Source organism: Neomonachus schauinslandi, chromosome 7 (genome assembly GCF_002201575.2).
Source record: "Neomonachus schauinslandi chromosome 7, ASM220157v2, whole genome shotgun sequence".
Taxonomy (NCBI): Eukaryota; Metazoa; Chordata; class Mammalia; order Carnivora; family Phocidae; genus Neomonachus; species Neomonachus schauinslandi.
In genome coordinates this window covers 69,602,243-69,629,906 of record NC_058409.1, presented here as the reverse complement: position 1 = coordinate 69,629,906, position 27,664 = coordinate 69,602,243, and the positions used below count along the sequence as shown (strand labels likewise).

The 27,664-nt window shown below is 33.0% G+C and overlaps 1 protein-coding gene across 3 annotated transcripts in view; it reads left to right on the top strand.

Moving 5' to 3' along the window:
* Positions 1-27,664, top strand: part of FAM172A (family with sequence similarity 172 member A) — a 406,595-nt gene that overhangs the window by 83,671 nt on the left and 295,260 nt on the right. For all 3 annotated transcript variants that reach the window (XM_021701780.2, XM_021701773.2, XM_044917026.1), the window contains 2 exons: positions 8,925-8,990; positions 14,082-14,273. In XM_021701780.2, the coding sequence (XP_021557455.1) occupies positions 8,925-8,990; positions 14,082-14,273 (258 nt within the window). The remainder of the gene's footprint in view (positions 1-8,924; positions 8,991-14,081; positions 14,274-27,664) is intronic.

The window sequence follows — 27,664 nt, the reverse complement described above, 5'->3', positions numbered from 1 at the left end:
CACTTCCTTGGCCAGTAACATGAAACTGATGCTGAATTACACTCCTAGCCCTGTAAAGTGACTCGGTGTTTTGTATCTATGTCTGAAGGTGTAGAGCTAGTAATTAGAAGGAGTTGAGGCTGGAAGGGCTGTAGGAGTGGCATATTCTGGGAACTGTAATATTTCATTCAGATTTTCTGACAGTGGAAGTACTACAGATGCTCAGATTATCCAGTAGTAAAGTTCGCTCTCATAGTAACATGAGCTAGCTTTGGAATCAGCCATGCTGAATTTTAGCTGCAGTATTTTTGCAGATATACAGCAAATAAAATATTACAAAATGCCCCAAATTAAACAGTATCTTATTCATTATTAGTCACTCTTTTTCACCTTAAAATCAAAGAGCACTGTGTATATTGTATTAAATATTTTAGTTTGAAATGTATGAGACTGAGAAATCCTCAGAAAGAATTGGGAGGATAAATGAATAATCGACTGAGTTACAGGGTTCTCTTTTAGGCTTGTTTCTGCTATTTCAATAGTGAATATTTAGAAAAAGTTAAAAATCAACAAAACTTTATTGAGTTCCTTATTCCACTTTTGTTTGAACTACAATTAAGTGCAAACTATACTCTTCGTTCTCAAGGAATGTAATCAAGGAGAGGAAATAAGACTAAATGAGGCATTATTCTGAATTGGTAAAAAGATTCAGGAAATACATTGAGTCCTCAAGAAAATTAATAAAACAAAATCTAGACCTAGACATGATAGTGAATCTGCAGTCCATAAAAGACATAGGGAATGCTGTAAAAGAAACCAGAAAACGAAGCCTGATTACCTACAAGCTTAATTAGGCTGATAGCAGAAGTATTAGCTACAACCATGGAAACCAAAAACACCAGAGAAAATAACTATTGATCTAGAATTGTATGCCCCAATAAAGCTGTCATTGTTCAGCCCTGAAAGTAAAAGTTACACTGACTGTGTGAATGTTCCTAACATTCCCTTTTGGGGATAACATGTTCTAAGTCAAGTCATTGCTCAGACCTAAAATCTCCTACCAATTGCACTTTGTTTGAAGACAAAATGAATAAGACTGGTTTCTTAAAAGCCTTGGAGTTTTTAAATTTTTAAAAAAATTTTATTGTTTTTGTTCTTTTTAGTTTGATGAACACACATCTTCATTGTGGCCTCTTCTCTCCCTTTAATTGTGATTTGTTCTGTCAGTCTTCAGGTTGATTTCTGGGGTATTTAGGATGATTTGATAGTTATCTAATTGTATTCATGGGACTATACAAGCTTAGGGTCCTTCTAGTCTGCTGCCGTCTTCCTCAAAACACCCCTGCCATGGAGTTTTTTTAAATGCTATTTTTATTAATAAGTGAAGTGGAACTGAGTAACACAAAATAGATATAAATTTAGTATAGATTGTGTTAAAAGGAAAAGTCTGTCTCTAAACTTCCAATATGTTAAAACCTAATAATATCAAACTTTGTTTACATTTGTGATACATTTATAAGTCAGACTTTGTTTTAAAGATTTTATTTATTCATTTGAGAGAGAGCGAGAGAATATAAGGAGGGGGAGAGTACAGGGAGAGGGAAAAGCAGACTCCCCATCGAGCTAGGAGCCCAACATGGGGCTCGATCCCAGGACCTGCAGATCATGACCTGAGCCAAAGGTTTCATTAAAAGAAATCCAGGAAAATTCTCAGTTTAAGGCAGACGCTTAACCATCTGAGCCACCCAGGTGCCTCTATAAGTCAGACTTCCATACTGACTCTTCTTGGTTTATTTGTGAAATCAGAGCTTCCTCAGCAAATGAATAATGTTAAAAGGAGATGCTTAGGTAGAACTAAGCTATTTTCAACTGTTCTATGAATATCTGTTTAATAAAAATACCATGTACATAATCATTTTGAGCAGAGAACTGAAAGTAAACTGTTGCTTCACTATACAATTACAAATGATTAATTTCATTCTGTCATTTAGAACTAGATTTCTACCACGTTGATTAGTCTAAGTTGTTAAAACATTTTAAAATTCATCTTTTACTAATTCAGGTAGGTAATTTATTTAGTCTAACTTCTGAGATTTTTCTTTGATTGCAGGAGGCAAAGAATTTCATAGATATAGTTAAATCTTTCAGAATTTTTCTTTCAGTTCAGTTTATTTACCTTTATAGCCCAAATCAGGATACTCTTAGCATTTAGGGGATACCCTTCTCTTTAGGGGTAGATATAACTAACAATTTATGAGTTTTGTTGTTTTTTGTTTTAGACTAAAGTTCTTACTCTCCTGATAGGCCCAATAGAGAAGTTTGTATCTTACATTGTTAATACAGTTGCAAACTAAAAATTGTTTTGCTCTGAGTCTATCAGGCCAAATTTAGTTTGTTGCTAATGAGAGGATTTCCTTCAGAGTAAGAAAGAATGGAAGCCTTACAACTTAGTAGTAAAGCAAACTTTATATTTTCATTTAATTAAAATATTTATATTAATTGTCTTTTATCTATCCAGTCATATCTCTTGTCATATATGTCTTGTCATCTCATTTCATTTCTCAAATCCAGTTCCAAAAGGTTCTGATGTACTTTCTGGGAGGCTTCTTAGTATCACCCTCTTCCCACCAATCACCTTAAATTTTAATCTGCCAGAATAATTTCAGTGCTTTTGTAGGGGTAAAGGGTATCAGTGTTTGCTTCTTATTTAATTAAGGAATGGAAATAATGCTGAAATGTATGAGATACATGATAAGCACACAACAATTGCTCAGTAAATGTCTAAAGTAAATTTATTGCAGAGTGAACATACCTCTTCTGTTGGAAGTACTCCACTGAGAACTGATTTTTTATCAGACTTCATTTTCCTTCTTTCTATAGTTTCTTTGATCATCCCTCCTCACTTCGTTAAAATTTTCTTTAATTCCTAGATTGAGAAACCCTGAGCTAGAAAAGAGTTTAGTTAGACTCTAATTCCTTAGAGGGCATTATTCTATTAGTAGCCAAGGGCTCTATTTCTTGAATATATAATCTCAAAATTACTTTCCTGTCTCTTCCAATGTGGTTCATTAAAAGAAATCCAGGAAAATTATCAGTAGTAATTATTTTCTTTCCAGTGTTTCTTTCAAATAACAGTATACTGTTTCGCAGGTAGTGTAAGTACTTTATAACGAGTATTCTCAGTTTCTACCTCCCATAACCTCTAACCTTACTGCCATTCATTTTACTTTTCTATAAGCTATAGTCACAAAATACATTGTCGTTATTTGAACAAACTGTTATCTACTAGATCCAGTAAGAATAAGAAAAAAAAATACAGTTTACCTTTATTTGTTCTTTCTCTCATACTATTCCTTTCTTCATGTACATCCAAATTTCTGACCTATATAATTTCCTTTTCTCTGAATAATTTCTTTAACAGTTTTGCAAGGCAGGGACGCCTGGGTGGCTCAGTCGGTTAAGCGTCTGCCTTCGGCTCAGGTCATGATCCCAGGGTCCTGGGATCGAGTCCCGCATCGGGCTCCCTGCTCCGCGGGGAGCCTGCTTCTCCCTCTGCCTCTGCCTCTCTCTATCTCTCATGAATAAATAAATAAAATCTTTAAAAAAAAAAAAAACAGTTTTGCAAGGCAGATCTCCTTGCAAAAACATTCTCTCAACTTTTTCTTTGTCTGAGACTGTCTTTATTTCTCTTCCACTTTTGAAGGATGATATTACTGGATACAGATTTTTAGATCGGTGGGTTTTTTTTCTTTCAATACTGAATATTTCAGTCCACTGTCTCCTTCCTTGCATTGTTTCTTTTTTTAATTTTTTTTAAAAATTTTAATTTAAATTCAATTAATTAACATATAGTGTATTATTTGTTTCAGGGGTACAGGTCTGTGATTCATCAGTCTCATGTAATACCCAGTGTTCATTACAACACATACCCTCCCCAATGTCCTTCACCCAGTTACCCCATCCTTCCACCTCCCCACCCTTCCAGCGACCCTCAGTTTTTTTCCTGTGATTAAGAGTCTCTTATGGTTTGTCTCCCTCTCTGGTTTCATCTTGTTTCATGCTTGCATTGTTTCTAAGAGAAGTGTGATGAAATTCTTATTTTCCTCTCTAACTAAATTCCCGTACTTCCTCCCCTCATTTCTCCAATCCCCCGTGTCCCTGATCTGGCTTCTTTCCAGATTTTCTCTTTGTATTTGGTTTTATGCAGTTTTAATATCATAAAGCTAGGTATTGTTTTTGGTATTTATCCTGCTTGGAGTTCTCTGTACTACTTAGATTTGTGGTTTTGTGTCTGTCATTAACTTTGGAAAATTCTCAGCCATTATTACTTGACATAGCTCCTCTGTTCCTTTCTCTTTCTTCTCCTTCTGGTATTCACATTTTATATATGTTAAACCTGTTATAATTGTCCCACAATTCTCAGATATTCTATTCCATTTTTTCATTCTTTTTTTCTCTTTACATTTCTATTTTAGAAATGTCTATTGACATATCTTGAAACTCTAATTTTTTTCCCCTTGGCCATGTCCATCCTACTGATGGGTGCATCAAAGGCATTCTTCATTTTTTAAAAAAAGATTTATTTATTTATTTGAGAGAGAGCACAAGTTGGGGTGGAGGGGCAGAGGGAGAAAGAGAAGCAGACTCTGTGCTGAGCAGGGAGCCCGATGCTGGCTTGATCCCAGGACTCTGAGATCATGACCTGAGCCAAAGGCAGACACTAAACCCAACTGAGCCACCCAAGCGCCCCCATTCTTTATTTTTGTTATGTGTTGTTATGTGTTTTTGATTTAGCATTTCCTTTTGATTCTTTCTTAGAGTTTCTATCTGTCTGCTTACATACTTATTTATTTTTATTGTCCACTTTTCCCAATAAATTTGTTAACATGTTAATCATAGTTGTTTTAAATTCCAAGTCTTATAATTCTAAAATCTCTGCCATATCTGAATCTGTTTCTGATGTTTGATTTATCTCTTCAGACCATTTCTTTTTGCCTTTTAGTATGCTTGGTAATTTTTTGTTGAAAGCTAGACATAATGTATTGGGGGAAAGGAACTTCAGTAGATGGGTGGTTAGTTTCAGGTCTTATGTTTATCTGGCCAGGAGTTAGGCTGTGTTTACTATTTGTTATAGCTCTGGGGTCCAAGGCTAAAATTTTCTCTGTTTAGTTCTGTTCCCCTTATTGTCTTTGAGTTTTCCTAGAGACCTTAAATAGGGTGTGAATCCTACAGTTCTTCTGTAATTCCCTGTTATTTTATAGGAACCCTAATGATGTGGTGGTAATGTGGGGAGATATAGAAGGAAATGTTCTATACTCCTGTCATTAGGTCTCATTCCTTTAGTGAGCCCGAATTGGCCATTTCCCTTGCCTCATGTCAGTTAAGCTCTGGTAAAATAGTTTCTTTTATGGGCAGGCCTTATTAAGGAGAACAGAAAGGTCTAGAATATTTCAAAATGGTTACTTTTCCCCTTCCACTGCTGCAAGCAGGAAAGGATTTTTTTCTTGTCTTCACAGTGAGAACCTCGTGGGACTCATGGAAATAAAATTGGGAAACGTTTGGGAGATCTGTCTTTAAGGCTGCACCTCCTATTAATTTTTAATGGTTAAGCTAGTCCATACTGAGCCTGAGCAATTAATCACTTACAGTTGAAGGTGTTCCTTCCACAGTATTGGCTTCAACCTATGACTTATGCACCTGGGCTTTTGCTTCCTGTAAGCCCTGATTCTCTGTATCTGCCTGTCTGTTTTTCCAGTTTTCAGGACAGTAGTTTGCTCTTTGACCTCATTTCTCTGATAGATGTAAGGAGAGTTGTTGATTTTTAATTTGTTCAGCTTTTTTTTCTTTTTGTGCAGATGGTAGTGACTGCTTCCAAGTTCTTTATATGTTGGACAAGAAACCAGAAGTTTATGTTTCTTATTAGAATGAAGATTTCACTTTAGAGCATGCTTAGTCTCTTAAGCCTTGTATGGACTTCCCTAGAAACAATGTTTCCAGTGAATATTTGAACACAGATGACATTTGGACAGAGATTTTTTTCTCATCTCCTTTTGAAATTATCTTTTGTTGATTTTCTAAATGCAGAGTACAATCCCATGTAAGCAGGAGGGCAATGGATCCTTGATGCTTTCTTTCTAAACCTTGATTCAGCAATTATAAAAGATTTTTTCTAAAATCTCTTTTTAAAGATTTAAAGATTAAAAAAAAAAGAAAAACCCAAACACTTCTCCCTCAAAACATGTAGACAGGATGAATAGTGAGGAGAATTTGTGTACTATTTTTAACTCCTTTCAGTGTACCAGATACTATTCTATGTGGCTACAAGGAAGAGTAAAGGTGGGATACCCAAATTATAATGTTCTAAGGCTAGTCAGGTAACAGAAAGGTGCACGATATGAAGCTTGTATATTACATGATGCTATTCAGTCACATCCAGAGGAGCATAGAGGTGGGACACTTCATCTTAATCTTGGTAGGGTTGAGATGAGGCATGAAAAGTTGCCGGAAACAGTTGACATGTGACGGGGGCTAAAGGAGAACATTCAAGGCAGACAGAATTGACTAAGAAATAGAGGGTTTAATCTATGGTTGCTCTTCTTCTGCAGTCAGGAATTAGAGAGCAAGGCAAATTGGGCAAGTTACACAGTGTTTCTCCAACTCTACTGATGTATGGTTTTATTATTTGGTTTGATATTTTGTGAAGACACTTGCCTTATAATGTATTTTGAAACCAAGTGTAAGCAGTTTTTGAATCGTTTTCTATTACCATGTAGTATGAAAGTTGAGAATTAACTAATATTTTATTTCATATTGACTTAAGGTATGAACTGCCAAAATAGTTTAATTTTTTAATTCTCAAATTATGTCTCTGAAGTATTTTGCGTAGTGGTAGAATTAACTTGGGTTTGAATTAAGTTTGATTGGTTTTATTATTGCTTTAAACATAAGGATATTTTATGATTTCATAGGTAATAGGAAATTTTCAGAAATGATAAGCCACTCATTTTAGCTAATCTCAGGTCATTTTTCTTGAAGTGGCAGGCCATTATATAACTTCATACATAATTTTGTCTGATTCTACATATTTTTAGTTTATTTTTTTAAGGTTTACAGCACCACTACCTTCTGGTGAAGGTGTAATGAATATAATTTTGACTACTACATCAAGATATAGGAATACTATTTGATTAATAATTATTGGATTATTGCCTTGTTCTAGTGTAGTGTTGTAGTGTTTGAAATTATCATTACTAGCCAAGGTAAAGCTCTTCTAGCATGCATCCAATATACTCTTTCTAAAATGAATGAATACGTATACATAGAAGAAAGAATTTTGGGCTCCTTAAAGAAAGCAGGATAGAGAATCTATTTTAGATTACAGAATACAGCACCAAAGCAATTGACATCTTAATTTTCTAAAAAAATAATCTTCTGATTTTGTTTTATAAAATTTGACTTTTAATTATGTTGCTGCTAAAATTATTCTCTGAGATATTGTGCATAGATGATTAAAGATGTTTTTGGAGAGAGCAACACTTCTTAAAATGACCATTAAAATCTATTAAATCATTGCTTTCACTTGGTATCTCTTTGCTTACTTTCACAGAAATAGTGCATTAGCTTTCTAGTTTTGCTAAAACAAATTACTATAATTTCAGTGGCTTAAAGCCACACAAATATATTATCTCACAGGTTAGAAGTCCAGTATGATTGTCACCAGACTGAAATCAAGGTTTGCACAGACTATGTTCTTTCTTGGAGACTCCAGGAGAGAATCCATTTACTGCTTATTTGAGTTGTTGGCAGAATTCAGGTCCTTGTAAGTACAGGACTGAGGACTTGTTTTCTAACTGACTGTTAAAGGTTTTAGAGGCTCATGGTCTCCTTCCTCCATCTTCAAAATCAGCAATGACCATTCAAGGTCATTTCACTTTGCATCCCTTTGTTCTTCTGTGATCTTCCAGTTTTAAAAAGTTAAAGGATTAGATTGGGCCAATTTGGGTAATCCAGGATAATCTCCCCATCTCTGGTCCTTAACCTTAATTATATCTGCATAATTTCTTTTACCATGTAACATAACATATGACTAGGTTCAAGGAGTCAGAATGTGGACCTATTTGGGGAACTATGTTTCTGCCTGCTACAAACAGTAATACTAACTGGTGCCTAACTTTGCTGGATTAATTTTTCTTTTTTGTATAGAATACCTCTGACTTTTTCCTCCTGGATTCAGTAAATACAAAACAGGTGTTAGGATTCAGTCACATTAGTACTGTATCAGGTACAATTCCTATATGGAAATCATAGGAGAAAACAGATTCTAGAAACACTGAAAAAAGAAAATATGGTTTCAGAATACTGCTTTGAAAAAAACAGGAAGTCCTTATATATTTTTGCAAGTTTATATTAACTGGCCCTAATTTTTAGTATTAAGGTTCATAGTTATTCACATAGCAGCAGGAAGTAAGTCAGAATCTCCTAATTTAGTATTAAAACATTTCAGTTATAAAATGAATAAATACTAGGGATATAATGAACAACATGATGACTACAGTTGACGCTGCTGTAGGATACATAGAAAATTTGGAAAAGAATAAATCCTGAGAGTTCCCAACACAAAGAGAAATTTCTTTCCTTTTTTTACTTTTTTCTTTTCTTTCTATCTAAGTAAGAAGATGGATGTTAGCTGAACCTGTTGTAATCATGTAACAATATATGTAAATGAAACTATCATGCTGTAATGCCTGAAAATTATAGTGATGTATGTCGATTATTTCTCAATAAAATTGGTGGAGGTGGACACTCAAAGATAGAGAGATACTCATTCAGAGCAATAACATAATTTTGTGTTTTTGTGAATAATTTATTTTTTTGTCAATAATTTATGTGAATTTTGATAATGGATGACATTACATTTTAATGTGTTATTTTTGTTTCCTATCTAGATTATCACAAAGTATGTATATGAGCTCTTGGAAAAGGACTGTAATTTGAAAAAAATCTCGATTCCAGTAAGTCCAGTTTTTAAAAATATTAAACTTCCAAATCAAATAGTTTTCAATTCAGAAGAAACTATTTCTAATAGTTTAACTGTGATAAGTTTAAACATTAAGGTCCTAATATGTTGATACTGATAATGATAATATTAAATGCCTGCCAGTATACCTCATTTCATTGTGCACAATAATTCTTTAAAATTAATACTCTTCAATGTAGAGAAAAAAATAGTGATAACCAGTCTTTTTTGAAAATGATGATGCCTTAAAAGGACTACCCCCTCTGTCTTTTCTCATTTAATTGGTATAATTTATTTTTATGTATTTTTTGAAGTAAACCAGTGTACTTGATATTGCACTAGACATTCACTGTCTCTTTAATTTCCTGATTTTTATAATTATATATTTTATTTCCATGTTATTTCCTGTACACATTTCCAAATTCATTCCTCATGCTTCCTGTTTTATAACATTGCTCCTTCCCTTTCTTGCAGAACATTCTTTTCAAATTTTGTACATTCTCCCATCTCAGAGTGAAAAAGTTTGAGATTTGTTCTTAGTCTCAAATTCACAAAAAAATTTTTTTTTCCACAAAAAAATTTTTTAATGTAAAACATGATATAATCAAAAAATGAAGAAATAGTAATCTTATCTATGAAACAATGGTGGTGTTAGATTAGATGATCCTTACTGTTCCTAATATAACTCTCTGAGTTATATTGATAACTCAATAAAACTGAATTGAAAACTATTTTATGATATATAAAAATCTGGAAGGCTTAATGAAAGTAATTAATTTAAGGCACAAAACTTTGCCTATAAATACTTTGTTTACATGAAATTTTGCATGAGATTTTTAAATTCCTTGGGTAGTGTTACTCTACCAAGAATTGGAGGGTTTGAGGATTTTTTAATAATATTTATCCTCACAAATCAATTCCAAAGTTCAATATTTAAAAGGAAAATCTATTTTATGTTTAATTTTATATAAATACGCTCAAATGCAAGGTCACTTTGTTAATCATTTATTCAACAAATATTTGTTCAAGAGTCTTTTAGGTTGCCAGGCACTATTCCAAGTGCTTGTAATGTACTAGTGAAAAAAATATTATTCTGTGCAATAGCTAGGCTAACCCTCATTTACTTGGAAACTTTGCTTCCTTTTGTTCAGTCTTCCTTTCTTGCTAATTTTATTTCTTTTAAAGGTTTTGAAGAACAATATTTAAGGAGACTTAGCTTGATTTATTGTTATAACACAATTAAGACTGAGCCATTTAACTCTTTAATACTTCTATGTGGAGCTTTTAAACCCCCTTTAATTCCTTAGATTTCCAGAAGAGATCAGAAGATGATTGGCCATATAGATTATGTTATATGATTAAGTTTCCCTAATTTTCTTTATAGAAAGCTTGAGATTAGGGTTAGGAGGACTTTGTTTTATAGATCTGATTACTTTCCTCTCGTTTAAATTTAGACTATAAAGCTAATAAGCAAAAAAAAAAAAAAGCTAATAAGCATAGAGAAAGCTTTACATTATATGAGACCTGTAGTAAGTGTCATGTCCATTTTTGGTTAGTAAACATTTCCTGATTTTATAAACTGAAAAGAAACTGAAATTTGTTCTGTTTGTTTTAGGAAATTAATGTCTCTCCTTAAATTATCATCCTATATTTTATATCATTGTGAAATTTTTCTTCTATAACTATTCATTTTCTCCTGAGTTCTCTTAAATCCCAAAGCTAGCAGTGAAGGTGGTTTTTTGTTTTGTTTTTGTATCACAGTTTTGTATTACAGTTGTTCTTTTTATTATAGGAATACCACCAAAAGTTTTTTTTTTCCTGATGACGAACTAAGTTTTACTTTTATAGTTGAACTATTTAATAAGGAAAGAAAGACTCCTTTCCTTTCCTTTCCTTTCCTTCCCTCCCCTCTCCTCCCCTCCCCTCTCCTCTCCTTTCCTTTTTGTAAATAACAGCACCCTGTGGAAACCTATGATTTGATGGTAAAGATCATGATCATGTCCCATGTTTACTCCATACCTTACATATATGCTCATGTACAAATTATTCTCAATTATAGTATCTTACATTTGTGTAGAACTTCAAATTACATAAATTAACATAATAACCTGATTATAAATTTTCATTCATTTTATTCAGCCATGTTTAAATGATCATCACAATTAGTGGGGTTTATGAGTATCCTAAAGTGGATTGTTAACTGCTAAAAATTGTTCTCATTGATCAGTTGTTCTTTGAAGTTGATTGGTTAATCAAGTTAGGTGGTGCACTACAATGACTTTTATATGCATTCCTTAATGAAACCTCAGTTTAGGGAATTAGCGCTGTTTGAAGACAATGGCCTTGGAACAGTCATTTTCAAACTCAGTTAAGCTAATGCCGAAAATTATGTTTTATTCATACACATATTTTAGTATTTAAACTTAGTACTAACCTTTTACAGAGCAAGTTATAGATACCAACTTCAGAGTTCTGTGTTAAATTGAGGTGAATATAAGCCAGTGACCATCCTAAATACTGCTCTTACTCCTTAATCATTAATACCACTACATTTTTCATTTTCATTGTTTTTTTCCTTAAATATTCTGATGTAATCATGTTTTTAAAGTCAATTCTTCTGCATGTTCAAGTAAAACTTTTATTCATTTATTCATGGCTACCTTAATTTGCAGCCCTTAAATATTTTTGAACAGCATTTTAATATAAAACACACATTTTTATCTTCTGAAAATAATCACTCTTCCAGTTTTAAAGTGATTACTATGGAATTTAAAGTGCCAACATTCCATTGCTTAAAAAATTGACTCAGATCCTTGGTAACAGGGGACTTAGTCAAATAGAGAAAAGAAATAGTGAACAGCACCTACTGGAAAGTCTATAGGTACAGGGTTTCTTCTTATTAAGACAAACAGATGTCCATTTCCATAGCATTCCTGGATCCATTAAGGCCTCAATGATTTTAAGAGGTACTTTTATTTGTGCACATTTAGACGTACTCTTTGGTAAATGAATGACTAGACACCTCTGTGGCCTCTTGTTTATTATGCATTGACAGCTTTGCTTTTTAATTTTTTCTTTTGTTCTTATCACTTTTCTTTTTTAAAAAGCCATTTTAACTGAGTGATTCCTCTGTTTTCATATAACATTCATAGGTAAAAGGGAATTTTTCTTCTCAGATTTGGTTTTCCCCATCTCTCATCTATTTCCCTTCCTCTGACTTAAGTCATACCTGCTGTCATCATCATAATTTGCTTACTCTGGACATCACGTGCAAGAGAAGCTAATGTGACTGTTTTACACTTCATACTTCATTTACTGCATACTTAATTACTACTAATATACACTTATGCCATTTTAGCACTGTGTAGCTCTTTTAAAATTCTTTACAGTCATATATTAGTTTAATCTTCAATATATGCTTTCTGAACCAGGCAAGTATTGTAACAAGTTAAGAGGACACATTATTTAGTTAAATGCCTTTTATTTAAAGGAGGCCACTGGTGATGCTAGATAACATTCCTTATTCTAAAAGTTTATTCATTCCTTTATTTACTGAGTGCCTACAATGTGCCGGCCTCTCTTTTAGACATTGGGAATGTAGCTGGATACAAACAAAAGTCCATGCCTTCCTGGATTTGCATTCTGGCGGTGGGAGGAGATGGTTAATAAACAGTTACATAAACAAATTTATAAAGTAAAACATACATTAGATTGTGGTATATGCTATGAAGGGACTAGGGAATTCTTGGGGAGAGTTTAAATGGGGTAGTCAGGAAAAGCTTCCCTGAGGAGAGGATATATTTTTAAGCCCTGTGGCTGTGCTCTTCTTGCTGAAATAATTGCCCTTTGTGCTGTTTAAACAAATGGCCACTGATCTATTTGTTTTAGAATTAAAGAAATTTTAATTTTTTTCTCTTCCCAGGATAGTGACTGGGAACATTTAGGTCCAGGACATTTTTTTTTTTTTTTTTGGTATCTAAAGTTTTTGTCTATTTTTTAGTTTCATAATTTATGAATATATACTGTTGAAGAAGTGAAGAACTATTTCATTACACAGGATGTGGACTGAACTTTTCTATGTGAGTCTGTGTATTACCAGCCATCAAGACTTTAGCTTCTGGCTCTGACATGGCTGCACAAAAGCTTCCATTCCCAGTTACTGGCCACTGCTGATGTGGAATACCATTCAGTGCCAGCGATCAGTCATGTATAAAGGTTGGGAAGTTATCTTTTTGTAAGTCTTTTGAGTTTCTCAAATCTAAAACATACATCATCTGGTTTAAACCTAAACATTAAGTACAATCAAAATGTATAAAATATTCATTCCATAAATAAGTACTACATAAAATATATAAAAATGCTCATCCTATAAATATTTAGTATATAAAATAAAGTTATAGGAATACATAAATAATATTCCTTCATAAAATACTTGTGATATGAGCCTATGTTCAAATTATGAATGAAATTTCAAAGACCATTTACATAGAATAGTAGGTGATTGAGTTTTTAAATAGTTCCCTCTCCCGTCTTTTAAAAGCTTAGTAGTATTCCTGGCTAATATACAATTTTCCAACAGGTATATGCTCCAGTTGGGTTTTTCTGTTTTCTATTATAGATGCAATATACTTCTGTTAGAGAATTATAGACTCTAGTTCTGTGATCTTAGGCAAGTTATTTAAACTCTCTAGGCCTCAATTTCTTCATCTATAAATAATAATACCACTTTAATGAGACTGTGTTTGAGATAATGTTTTTAAAACATTTAGCATAGTATCTACACCATAGGAAGCACTCAAAAAATCAGTTATTCTTATTTATATTATAATATAAAAGTCCATCAATAATGTAGGGAGATGTATTTCCAGTATTCGTTTGTCCTATTACTATCATGTCTTTTATGCTAATCCATCTCATATGTAGTTGTTAATGTCTAATGAATATTTTAATTTTTTAAAGCTTTTTTACTTCTATAATTCTGAAATAGCCATTCTGTAATTTATGGTAACCATTAGTTGTTTTCTCATTTATGTCTATGCCTGTCCAGAAAACATTTATTTATTATTTAATTTTTTTTTAATTACAGGTAGATGCCACTGAGAGTGAACCAAAGAGTTTTATCTTTATGAGTGAGGATGCTTTGACAAATCCACAGAAACTGATGGTTTTAATTCATGGTAGTGGTGTTGTCAGGGCAGGTCAGTGGGCTAGAAGGCTTATTATAAATGAAGATCTGGACAGTGGCACACAGATACCTTTTATTAAGAGAGCTATGGATGTAAGTGCAATTTCTTTTATATTTTTTTGGCATTTTATAGCTCTGTTTTATTATGTGTTATAAATTATTTTATCCTGTCTCTTCAAAAGTACATTCTAAACATAATTTTATCTTTAAATTGTTTTTTTATTTGTAATGAAAGATTATTCTGCATTATTTTGCAGTTAGAATGAAAAACAAAATGGTATTTTATTTAGGTAATGTCTTTGAAATGAATATTTTTATTCTAAATTTATCATTTAAAATTTCACTTAAATTATCAAATACTTATCAATATTATTTAAAATACTTATAAAAACATCAAGAGTGCTTTTGTAAATCTTTGCCTACCTAATTTAGTTAAATTGGAAGCTAAAGGAAATCTACTTGAAATTAATTTCTTATTCTTTAAAAGAAGAGTTTAAAAGAAAGAGTTGGAATAACTCAGTGTTTGTCATTTCTTTAAAAACTCTAGAACTCAGAAATAAAATGCTTTATGCATTAGACAAAGGCCTGTAAAATGGTAAATTGAAATATTTACTGAATTACTTTATTCTTACTTGAATTCTACCTTTCTAGAAACTGATATTTTAAAATTGTATTCAAGGTTTTCTTTCCTATAATAGTGAAATTGTTTTTGTTTTTTTGTTTTTTGTTTTCTTTTTGTTTGTTTGTTTGTTTGTTTTTGACCTAGCATTGTTAACATCTTAATGTTTGGCTTTTTTTTTTTTTTTATTGTCTCATTCTTTTTTTTTTTCCTAATTTTATTTTATTATGTTGTTAATTATACTGTGTCATTCTTATGTTCAGTGAACAGCCAAATTTTGCAAAGTATAGGTTTCTTTCAAATATGAATAGAGATTTTCTTCAGAAAAAAGTGTTTGTAAAAAAAGATTTCATATAAGAACTTAAAGTTGTTTAGGAATATATGTGTATGTATGCTTTATAAGAGCTACATTATTACATTTTTGTAATTACAATGGGAGAAGAATTGCTTGATACATTGATGATTTCAAAGGTCAAAGATAAGTTCCCTGCTCTTTTACCTCTGAAATGATAAAATTAAGGCCCAATACAGCTCTTAGAGTATATTTTTGTTAATAGTTTTTGAGGCCCTTAAAATGCTTCAAGTAGAATTTCTTAGGTTAATTGTGTATTTTTTTTTCAGTGTTCATGAATATGCAAAGAACACAAGACATTACTTTTGATTGGTTGCAAATGTCAGCAGTGCAGTTTTAGTAGAATTTAAGTAAAATTTAGTAGAATTTAAGTAAATATTTAGATTGAGGTAACTCACATAAAATATTGTATTACTTAAACATTTATATTTCCAACTATAAATACTGAAATGAACTTTCTCTCTGACACAGTTGGTGGTTATAAGAGATCCTATCAGTGATTAAGAACATTATATGTGAAATGTGATCACAGTACAGTGTATATTTGAAAATATAACTTAGTAAAGAAAATCATGTGTTTGTACATATGAGGGCTTGGTGAAATGCTGTATGTAATTATATTGTTCCTGCTACTAGATCAACTAAGCCTTTCCTATTTTAGAATATTTTATTGTTATGTAAGATTTTTCAAGATGAAAGAGTATGATAAGTCATGCTAAACATCTTGAACAAACTATCTGTTGATATCCCAAACAAGAGGGAGGAAGTTTGTCAGTAAATTTAGACTAGTCAGGCATTTTGTTCTTATAAGTAGAAGTGTAGTGTTTAGAAACTAACAGCATTTCATTGCCTTGACTGTTTTCTGCTTTTCTCAATAATAGCAACTCATGATTCCTTAAAAAAATCAGCTGATTTCTTAGTACTTTAGTATTTAGTGTATTTAGTATTTATGTGTTGTATACTTAAAATTTTAATTGATATACTTTTTTCTCTTTATAAAAAACTGGATATGAACTTTATTGTGGTAAATTTCTACATGGTGAATATTTAAAAATGGATATCTCTTTTTAATCTAGATAAAGTGATTTGTTACTTTGGTTTTACCTTTTCATGGTGTTTCTGTGGTGGTTCTTCCAGGGCTACCGTGTGTTTGTGTTTGGTGGGAGGACACTGGTGGGAAAGGGGTGGTATTCTAGGAAGCGGGCAGAGGAAGACTGATTGGGAGGAGAAAAGCTGTCTCATCCTTACCTTTTAATCAGATTAGCTCTATTTTTATTTTGTGGACTTGGTTGTAAAATTGTATTCAAAGAAATGTTTCCGAAGTTTACAAAGGAGTGGGAGCACTACTCCCATTTTTTGTGATCTGTCAGTTTTTCATATCACAACTGAATTCTGATATTTCTCAGGATAGACCATATGATCTCTACTCAGTGTTGTTAATAGTATGTCTGCTATGGCAGCTGTCCCTCAAGCTCACCCACTCTCACTAATAAACTTTCCTGCTTGCACAGCTCAAAAAAAAATTTTCTGCTATATCTCTTGCAGATTTTTAGGATAAGATTAAAGGTCCTAATATTGAATTCATCGCATTATAAGGTTAAAACTTTTTCCCATCAGTAGAACCCTGCCTCTGAGCAGACTGTTCTGTAAAAAGTAGGTTTAAATCTATGGAGCCACTTCGGTTGAAGCTGGGGTGAGGATTGGAGCAACTTCTACAACGACCCCTGAGATTTCTTCCCCAAACCCTAGGGCTCCATAGCTAACAGTCTGAACATTAAAGATATTCCAGTCCTTGCATTTTAGATACTTTAGACCTTTATTATAAAAAGTTTATTAAGATTTGATGTTGAAGAAATAGTACATATCAGATACATCCCTACAGTGCTTCTGAGGTTGCCATAGCTCATATTTTTAGTGTTTAACAGTCTTCATTGCATAATACATTACTTGGAGTAAGAAACAGTACATGATATAGCCAAGTACTGATTATTCAGTGTTTGTGCAGTTTGAGAGTTACTCATACATGTTTCTTCTCTGATCTTTTCTCATGTGTATCTTTTTAGGCATTTCAGTTGGTCTCTGTAAAATGGGCAAGGAAAGAAAAGTCATTACACTACTTAAAGTCATTTAATTACTAATTACAGGTGTAGAACAGGGGTGCAGAATTTAAGGAGTCTGTCACTCTCAGGGTTGTGCAGTATCTGTAGGACCCCGAGAGTGAATACCTCCTTAAATTTTGCATGCTAGGCATCTCTCTGATCTCTCCCTGTCCAGGCTTTGACTGATTGAGATGTACTCAATCAATAAGTTTTATGGAGAGTAGTTTGGGAGCCACTGGTCTATAGTCAAATTTTTCCATGCATCAGAATCACTTGGAGAGCTTGTTGAAACACAAATTGCCTTGTCCCAAGGGGGGATTTTGATGCAGAAGGGTCTGGTTGGAGCCTGAGACTTTACATTTCTAAGACTCTTCCAGGTGATGTTTATGCTCCTAATCTGGGTACCACACTAGAACCTTTGGGGTAGGTAACACTCTTTGGATTGGTTGAGAGTTTATTTATACTTCTCAGGCTCTAGGTATAATGGATAAGGTAGAACTTGATGGCAATTATATTTAGTATGACAGAAAGTAAGAAGTTCTAGGAAATGTTTTATAATAAAATCAGTAGAGAAGTAAAGTTTAAGTTATGAAGAATACTTTCAAAACACTATTGATTCATATTCAACGTGACAAAATTTATTGATTTTAATAATTTTGTAAGATGTCTGATTACTTCACTAAGCCCACATTTTTACTAATTTCTCATAGCTGGATTATTTAGAAAGATCTGATATTTCCATAATTACTTGCCTTGAGTATAAGTTTCATGCTGTTATATCTAAGTTTAAAAATTATGCTATTTTTATCAATGTAATTGATATAGTTTGTGTTCTAAAACGTGGTGGACTGAGCTAATTAATATGCATTTCTCCCTTCCACAAACAGACACATAAGAATAATGGATAAAACATAGCAACAACAAAAATATTAAGTATCTAGTTATGTCCAAAAGATAAAAAAGGAATCTTTAAATGCCTGACTACAAAAGAAAACTTAAAACCACAATGTTAAATCCCTCTAGTGCATAGCAACCCAAAGGGGATAGCTGATGAGATATAAGCCCTAGGTCTACATTACAGCTTTGAGTTTGAGAGGCAGGTGCTAATACCAAGACCCTTGGGTATAGCTAAGGCCTGGAAGTTTCTGCCCTTTGAGTTTTCAGGGGTAGAAAAATCAGTTCATGGCCAAAGGTGAAAAGAGGTTTATTTGCCAGAGAGGCCAGGTGGGGTAAATAAACATCCTCCCTTGGGAAATAGAAGCCACAGATCGCACCCTAAAGTTGGATTTGGATTTGTAGCCTGAATTTAGACAACCTACATAAGTGTGGGACTCTCAAACAAGGTATATGAATATAAAAAGGGATTCGGAATTGATGAAACTTTTGGGGTACTAGGTGGAAGCAAACATGTAACTTCCAGTAGCAACACTTTCCAACCCAGGGTAAATCCCTAGTGAAGATGAATTTCTAGTCAGAAACTAAAAATTATATGAGGAAATGATTCATCACAAAAGTCAGGTCAGGCAACCAACTATCAGACACTGCTGAAGAGAGAACTGGTAAATTAAAACCTAGAGTTGAGGAGTATAGCAGACAGAATATAGCAGAGAATCTGAGAAAAAAATTTGATAGATAAAAAGTCATGAAGAACAGAATAAAATCTAATATTCTTCTTGTAGATGTTTCAGAAAAACAATAGAAAAGAAGGGGAGAAGAAGCAATATATTAATTTCTGACAGTAAAGACATAAATCATTGTTGAAGCATGGCATAGCTTAAGCAAGACAAATGGAAAGAAATCTACACTTAAAATGTATTAAAATAAAACTGCAGAACATCAGAGGATACATGCAAGTAATCTAAAAGTCAAGTAAAATCAAAAGGCATATATCAAAATAGTGATTATCCTTTGCTAATCCTTCCTCACTTATTCTGTTCCCTAGATATAATCACTCAATAATTTTTGGTGTTACTTGTATGCTCTCCATCCATATTATTAAATTATAATACTGTCTTTTGATTTGTCAGTCACTTTCTGTTATGGTAGACAAGAATCTCTTTCCCATCATCACAGTTTTTGGATTAAATCAGTGATCAAGCTTTACAATATTACTACTACTTTAATATTGTTTATGGCTGATCCAGGTAGGTACTGTGATTACTTTTCATTTTTGCTGAAGTTTGTTTTTATGGAATTGATATTTTTTTTCTATTTTCTTTGCAATAATTGTTAATTTAGATTTTGATTTATCTCTCAGTAGTATTTTTACAGGGTCAAACTTATGAGAGCATCTCAGAGTTTCCTGTTCTTCTTCTGGAGAACTCTCCTTTGGAACCCTGTGGACTTTCGTCCCAGTCTTGACTGGTCACTTTCTAAGCCTGCCTATCTACCTGTCTGTCATCCTGGGACTTCCCTTAGATTGTCTCTTTATGTTTGAACTCCTGTTTCCTGGATCTAATGACCCCACCTTTTTGGATATATGCCCTCATTTTGTTGGAGCCATCAAAAAGTGAATACAAGATAAGTTTTTGAAACCTTGTATTTTTGAAAAAAATGCCTTTATTTAACTTGCTCCCTTTATTTTGATAATTCAAGTAGGCATAGAATTCCAAGTTGAAAATCATTTTCATTCTGAAACTTGAAGGCTTTGTTTCATCGTCTTTTAGCTTCCAGTGCTTTAATTGAAAAGTCTGGTACCATTCTGATCTTGAATCCTTTTGTTCTCTCTGTGGAAGCTTCTTTTCCTTTTGCCTGGTGTCAAGAAATTAGTCATACTGCTTTTAAGGAATTTCCTATACCTTGATGTTTTTATCTTTGTTTTTGATTTTTCATTGTGTTCAGCACTTGGTGATTCCTTTCTATCTGTACAGTAAACTCATGATTCTCAATTCTTAGAAAATTTTTTGTGTTGTTTCTTGATCATTTTAATCTTCTCTTTTTCTAGAATTACTGTATCTTGGTTTTGGAGTTGTGGATTGAGCCTGTAAATGTTTTGTCTAATTGTGTATGCTTTCTTATTTTCCATCTATTTTTGCTCTAGTTTTGTTCTGGTAGGTTACCTACTTTATCTTTTAGATAGAATTTTTAGTTCTTCTATCATACTTTGGAATAGAATTGTCTTTTGAATCATTTTGCAGACTTTTGCATAGTACACCTGATTTGAGTTCTGTGTCTCTCTCCTCCCCTTCTGTGGTCTTTTGTCCTTCCAGTCCTTCTCCGGATATGTTTCTCAAAAGGAAACATCTTTGTTCTCTTATAGGACTATCTGCATAACGTGAGATTATGACCTGGCTTTGGGGTTTGGGGTTTCTTTTTTGAAGGAATGGGATAATTGCACCTTATGTGAACTTAAAAGTAATGCCTCCATTTTTAGTCTCAAGGCTTTCCAAGATAACTGGCATCCCAGTTTCTGAGTTTTTCTGAAATTCTGTGGATGAGTTGGCTTTCTTCTAGTCATTATTTCCCTCTAGGCACTTAATTTTTTTTCCTTTGTAGTACCAATCCAGTTCTATCAGCTTACAGTCTTCCAAAAATTTAGTGATGTCTGTGTCCTCTTTTCTCTCCATTCTGATTTGTTTTGTCCCTATGGGTTAGTACCACCCTTCTTTACTCAGTAATTTGAGTAATAAATTTTTTAAACTGAAATTTTAGTGTGAATTGTGGAAGGAATGGAGATAATCAAAAGAATTCAGTATAGCATTTTAATTACATGTTTTTTATCTGGTTGTTCCAGTGATAGGTAGTCACTTTGCAACTCATACCTTTTTATTTTTTTTTTATTTTTTATTTTTTATTTTTTTTTTAAAGATTTTTTATTTATTTATTTGAGAGAGAGAATGAGATAGAGAGAGAGAGAGAACACATGAGAGGGGGGAGGGTCAGAGGGAGAAGCAGACCCCCCGCTGAGCAGGGAGCCCGATGCGGGACTCGATCCCGGAACTCCAGGATCATGACCTGAGCCGAAGGCAGTCGCTTAACCACCTGAGCCACCCAGGCGCCCCAGCTCATACCTTTTTAAAACAAATTACATTAAAGCAATTTTCTGTAAAATAAAATCTGTTTGTAAATATTAGAAGATGACATCCTTATGTAGCAATATTCATCACACTAGAATATTTTAGGATTTTCTTTTAAAAATCATTGATTATGAGGCAACTAAACTAAAGAATACATAAACTGTTGCTTGACTGATATAAATTACAGACTTCAAAAGTTGATTTAGATATTTCTAGTTTTTAAATTGTTTGCTTCCCTTTTAGTAGCTATACTTAACTTTTCTATTCTTATGATTCCTCTTTCCTTAATGCATTTGGGATTCCCCCCCCACACACACTTTTTTGACAGGCAGATTTTGTAAAGCTGATTGATTACTGTATTAGGATTTTTTCCACAGATGTGCATGGAGCCATTATAGATGGTTATCTAAAATGGGGTGTGGTTTCTTGTTGTTGTTTTTTCTCAGTAATTCAAGTAATAAAATTTGATAACACCTTCTTAACTCCTGCCTTCAATTCCTAGTCTTCCAACTAAGTGTTTCAGGGTCTTACTATTTCAGGATAAGTACTTACAAAGTTGGTGACATGGAAATTTTAAGAGGATTCTAATGGGTATTGTTGATTAGTAGATAGTAGTAAGAAGTACCATATTAGTTTAGGGTATAGTTTTATTTTTAACTGGAGCAATGCCATCTGGCAACTTTTAGGATATTACTTAGTATTTATATAGTACAAGCAGAATATAGTTCAGCAGATGTATGCTTAAGGTCTCAGAGACCTCCAAAACATTTTTAAGTATACCTTTGTTTAAATGACTTATAGGCTTCGATGCTTTTTTTGATAGTAATTCAAAGATCTGTGGATTTAAGAAATGCTCATTAAAATAAGTATCATTTTTCAACATATAAGATTGGCAGATAAATTGGTAATAAGTTTTATGATAATACCAAGTTTGGATATTGTTGAGAATGTAATTTGAAGCAGTCTTTTTAGTGGCAGTTTAGTTGTATTGCCCCAAATGAAATGTGCTTGTTAACCTTTGACCGTAAATTCCATTTGTAGTAATTTACACTAGAGCAGTACACAAGGTATACATACAAGCATGCTCATCAAAGCAGTTTGTAATAACACAGAAACTTCTGATACCTAACTATCCATCAGTAGGGGACTATTTGATTAAATAACGGTATATTCATATCATTAAAAATTATGTAGCTATTAAGAATGAGTTGTATGTGTGTGTATGTATGTTCATTCATATAGGATGATGTCTAAGAGTTATCAGATGAAAACACAAGAATGAGATCATTTGTTCAAAAGTAGTTACACTTGTATGCACATACACCTCCATACGTATGTGGGTATACATGGATGTTGCTGGAAATTTGTGCAAGAAACCATGAACTTTGTTCTTTTACTTTTATTTCTTCAGTTTTTCTATTTAATTCTCTCTCTCTTTTTTTGTTACTTTGAGCGGGTGTTACTTTAATAACTAAAAAGATAATAATTTAGTTAAAAATTGTTAAAAATAATATTCATGAAATATACTATATTGTAGTTATTCATTTAACTGTTTCTAAAAGAGCTTAAATTTCATATTATAAAATGCATTATTTAAAATCACTTATTTAAAGAATTATTGATTTTTTCCCCTTAAAGACTGGCTAAATTTAGACCACTAAAACTTACATTTCAAACTAAAAAAAAATAACTGCTAATTCTTTTTTTCTATTTGAAATATGGACTACTAAATTAAAGGTTGAAATCAAGAGCACTAATTCCAAATTTTAAAAATAAACTTTGAGAGAAACTGTGTATTAATCAAAGAAAATATAAGCTGTTACATTATAGACTTCGTAAAAGATTGTTCAAGTCAAGAATTCCAGAAAAGGTTAAAAAAGCTTAGCACATAACTGAACTGACAAGGTATACGAGGGCACACTAGCCCCCATGCCAGCAAAAGAAAACAATGGACTGACAGCTCTAGTGTTTGGAGAGAGGTTGTTAACGACAGCTTATGCCTTTATGATTTCAACTCTTGACAGAAGACAGGTCTGCTTGTTGCATCATGGCAGATATATCATTACCTTCTGGCCCTGTCATGACTGAATTGGGAAAAAAACCACATCCAGTTTTGAAAATCCAATTACCTCTGGAATTTTGGTCACTATTTCTGAGATAAATGTGAATAAGCTATTCTGTGAGAGTGCTTTGCATCAGTTCTCTAGTACTGAACTAATTAATTAAGCATATACTGAAGTTCTTTCTGTAGTCAAAGTAGAGAGTGAAGTATAACAGCATAGAGCATCTTGATATTCTCACATCATCCCAAGAAAAATATTACAAGGCCTCTAATCCTTAATATCTGTTTTCTACCTATATTATACCTGACATCAAGTAACTTAAAGTAGACCTTTTCACTAAGTGCAAGAGAAAAAATACTGGATTTTAAAACAATTAAGAACCACTTTTACATGAAAAAATATTGCCCAAAATTAGAACTTGGTTATGACTTGATCTTTCTGTTTCTCAATTACATGCACATTTGAATTCTGTTGTGTGTTTTTTTGTTCTTGTTTTGTTTTGTGTTGTTTTGTTTTCGCTCCCTTGGCTACCTAAGAAGTGACTCTGGAAACAGAAAGAGAGGGTGTGGGTTTTGAGATTATGTCAAAACCATTGGGGTTTGTATATGATCAGAATTTTAGTGGAGGTTGAGGTGAGTTTAAATGCATAGAACGCAAACATAAAAAACTTGTTTAATTTCTGTCATGTTGTTCTTTTTTTGAGTCATTCTGATGTCCTTTTCAAGTCTGCTTTACTCTTGAGCTTTGTGTTACTGTATCCACGATCTGTGTTTTCCCCTCTTTTTATTCTGTTATAACTGCTGATCCCTTTTCTGTGGTTCCTCCTTTAATATCAGCTGAAGCAGTTTGAATTGCTGAATCAAAGCTGTTTGGGGAGTCAGAGAGTGTGTAAGATTGTGCAGGGTGAGATTCTCTGCGTAGAAGGTAACACCTCCTGCAGTTATAATCAATGCTCTGGACACTTTCAAAGATAGGAGAAGCCATGACTTGCTCCGGGGTTAAACTTTTAAAAGAAATTCCCTAGAGAAAAATGTCATCAGTAAAATGAAATAATTAGTTGACAATTCTTGAGTAGCCTAGGTTTAACAAAAAAAGATTAAAGGTAAGTCAGCTTTGCATTTTTCACTGTACTTTTGGTTTCTTTCAGGTTTAAGCTTTATATTTTTATTTATCTTGAACATGATTTTAAAAACTTAATTACTTCCATGTATCACTTGAGCCCCTGAGTTACTTTAAATTGAGGAGAAGAACTAAAATGAAAAGAATATCAGCCTTTAGTAATAGGAAATAGTGTAAACTTTTACTTGAAATAATTGAGGTAGTAAATTAGAGAAGTTAGGTTGTTTATGAAAGTGTAGTTTATACTGTTAGTTTAAGTCACCAAGGTTTAGATTAAATGAATTATATTTACATAATCAGTAAAATATGATTTTTAAAGAAAATAATGTTCAAGTGAATTTAAGGGTAAATAATTATTAGTTTCCAGGGGAGTTGTTCAGTAGCATTTCATGCTTCTGATACTCTTTGGTGATGATTTTATTTAGCTGTTTACATGATGTAAGTAAAAGGCGTATTTTAAAATGTTAAATCCTGGATAAGTTGTCTATTTCTATGTATGATATTAGAAATTCTGACTCATGCCTAATTATGACTTAAAGATTTAATATGAAAAAGATGCCTATTAATTGTCTTTTATTTACAATATAACTTTTTAAAATTAAGATTGGATTTCAGCAGTAATTCTGGACAGTAATAGGCCAGTATTTTAACTCTTTTTTTTTTTTACATAGAATATAGTCTTGTTTTCCTGGACACAAAACAAATCACCACTTAAAATTTATAGTGAGGTGTTATAAGAATTAGATGGAATACTTTGGCATACTTTGTATATTTAGAATCATGTACTTTTATATTTTAAAATAAATAAACTCTTATCAGTTTACTCCAAATATGAATAACTGATTAGTTATCCCGTACTGTCAAGTATGCATTCAGATATCAACAATCTTAGAATCTTAGAATCTATGTTATTGCTTTGTGTTTATAATCATTATTGTAAAGGAGATGGTACCTTGTTTATGAAACATATATACAAGGATAAATATGCCTCTTGAAGCTTGAAGGCTGTGGAAGAAGGCTTCCAGTAGTATTCATTTTAAAAGGCCCAAGTAGTAGGGTGTTAGTAAAAAGTAATAAAAAACATAAGTTGGAGCACCTGGGTGGCTCAGTCGGTTAAGTGTCTGTCTTCGGTTCAGGTCATGATCCCGGAGTCCCGGGATGGAGCCCCACATGGGGCTCCCTGCTCAGCGGGGAGTCTGCTTCTCCCTCTGCCTCTCACCCTGCTCATGCTCACTCTCTCAAATAAATAAATAAAATCTTTTTAGAAAACACACAGTAGCATTATGTTAACAAAAAGCACAGAAGTAGTATTATGTCAGGTATACATTCTGCAGTTTAAAAAAATCGACATAGTTTTAGGGTCATTCACATTTAATTTTATAAGATCATTAGATTTAGGCCAATTTAGGTTAGGAATGCCATCTAGAAATGGCACAGCAGAGGAAACTGTTATTATTTGTTACCTGGAGCTTAAATTATAATGAACATATGTGCTATAAATTCTGAATGATAATAAGTTATTTCACAATGTAATATTTTATAAATCAAAACTCCAATCTTGATATCATAAGAAAATTAGTATTTGTAAGAAGCTTTCCTTTGGCCTTTTATTTCTGTAGTAACACGGTGAAAATATAAGTATGTCTTTGAAAGAAACTTAAGAAAATTAGGGAAAGTACTGTCATGTAAGCAGTTCAACTTTGCTTTTCCTTTTGATAATGAAAGCCATTGCTTTTATTATAATTTTTACAGTTTTAGCATATTTAATAGTGTGAGGCTTTTAAAACAATTTTATTATTAAGTTGTGATCCTTATGCCTATTTGAAACAATTCTATTAAATTGTCTTTATGATTACATATAGAGATTGGAAACTTCTTTAAAAATGAAGGATTGTATAAGACTGTTGAATCACAGACCTGTACCTCTGAAACAAATAATACATTATATGTTAAAAAAAAAAAAACAAAGAAGAAGAAGATAGCAGGAGGGGAAGGATGAAGGGGGGGTGATCGGAGGGGGAGACGAACCATGAGAGACGATGGACTCTGAGAAACAAACTGAGGGTTCTAGAGGGGATGGGGGGTGGGGGATGGGTTATCCTGGTGATGGGTATTAAAGAGGGCACATTCGGCATGGAGCACTGGGTGTTATGCACAAACAATGAATCATGGAACACTATATCAAAAACCAATGATGTAATGTATGGTGACTAACATAACAATAATTAAAAAAAAAAAATGAAGGAGGTGGAGTGCCTCGGTGGCTCAGTTGGTTAAGCATCTGCCTTTACCTCAGGTCATGATCTCGGGTTCCTGGAATTGAGCACATCGGGCTCCCTGCTCAGCAGGGAGTCTGCTTCTCCTTCTGCCCCTACTCCCTGCTCATGTGCTCTCTCTCTCTCTCTCAAATAAATAAATAAGATCTTTAGGGGCGCCTGAGTGGCTCAGTCGTTAAGCGTCTGCCTTCGGCTCAGGTCATGATCCCAGGGTCCTGGGATCGAGCCCTGCATCGGGCTCCCTGCTCTGCGGGAAGCCTGCTTCTCCCTCTCCCACTCCCTCTGCTTGTGTTCCCTCTTTTGCTGTGTCTGTCTCTGTCAAATAAATAAATAAAATCTTTAAAAATAAATAAATAAATAAAATCTTTAAAAAGAAATGAAGGATGCTGGGGCGCCTGGGTGGCTCAGTAGGTTGAGCTGCCGACTCTTGATTTTGGTTCAGGTGATCTCAGTGTCCTAGGCTCTGTACTCAGTGGGGAGTCTGCTTGAGGATTCTCTCTCTCCCTCTGCCGCCCTTGCACTCTCTCTAAAACAAATGGAGGAATCCTTTAAAGAAAAAAAAAAAAAAGGACACTATTTGAGATATGAGATATATGTGTAAGCATTGATGTTTTCCTTTTCTGGTGCAGCTTGAACACAGGATGTTAAATAATAATTCACTTTAATGAGGATCAATTTATTTCTTTATTATTAAAAATAGATATGTTTTGAAAATATCCATGATTATACCATATATACAACACACATGCCTACATACCTACAAGTATCTGTGTATGTTAAAATTCAAGATTACTAACCCAGTAGCATCTTTTTAAAAATAAACTATTATTTGAAAGACTTGTCAATTCTGTTGGGAAATGAGTACTTGCTTACTTACTTAATTTATACTATGAGCTGTGTATTTGAATAAAATTATCTTCTCTAACAAGAATTGGTCTTG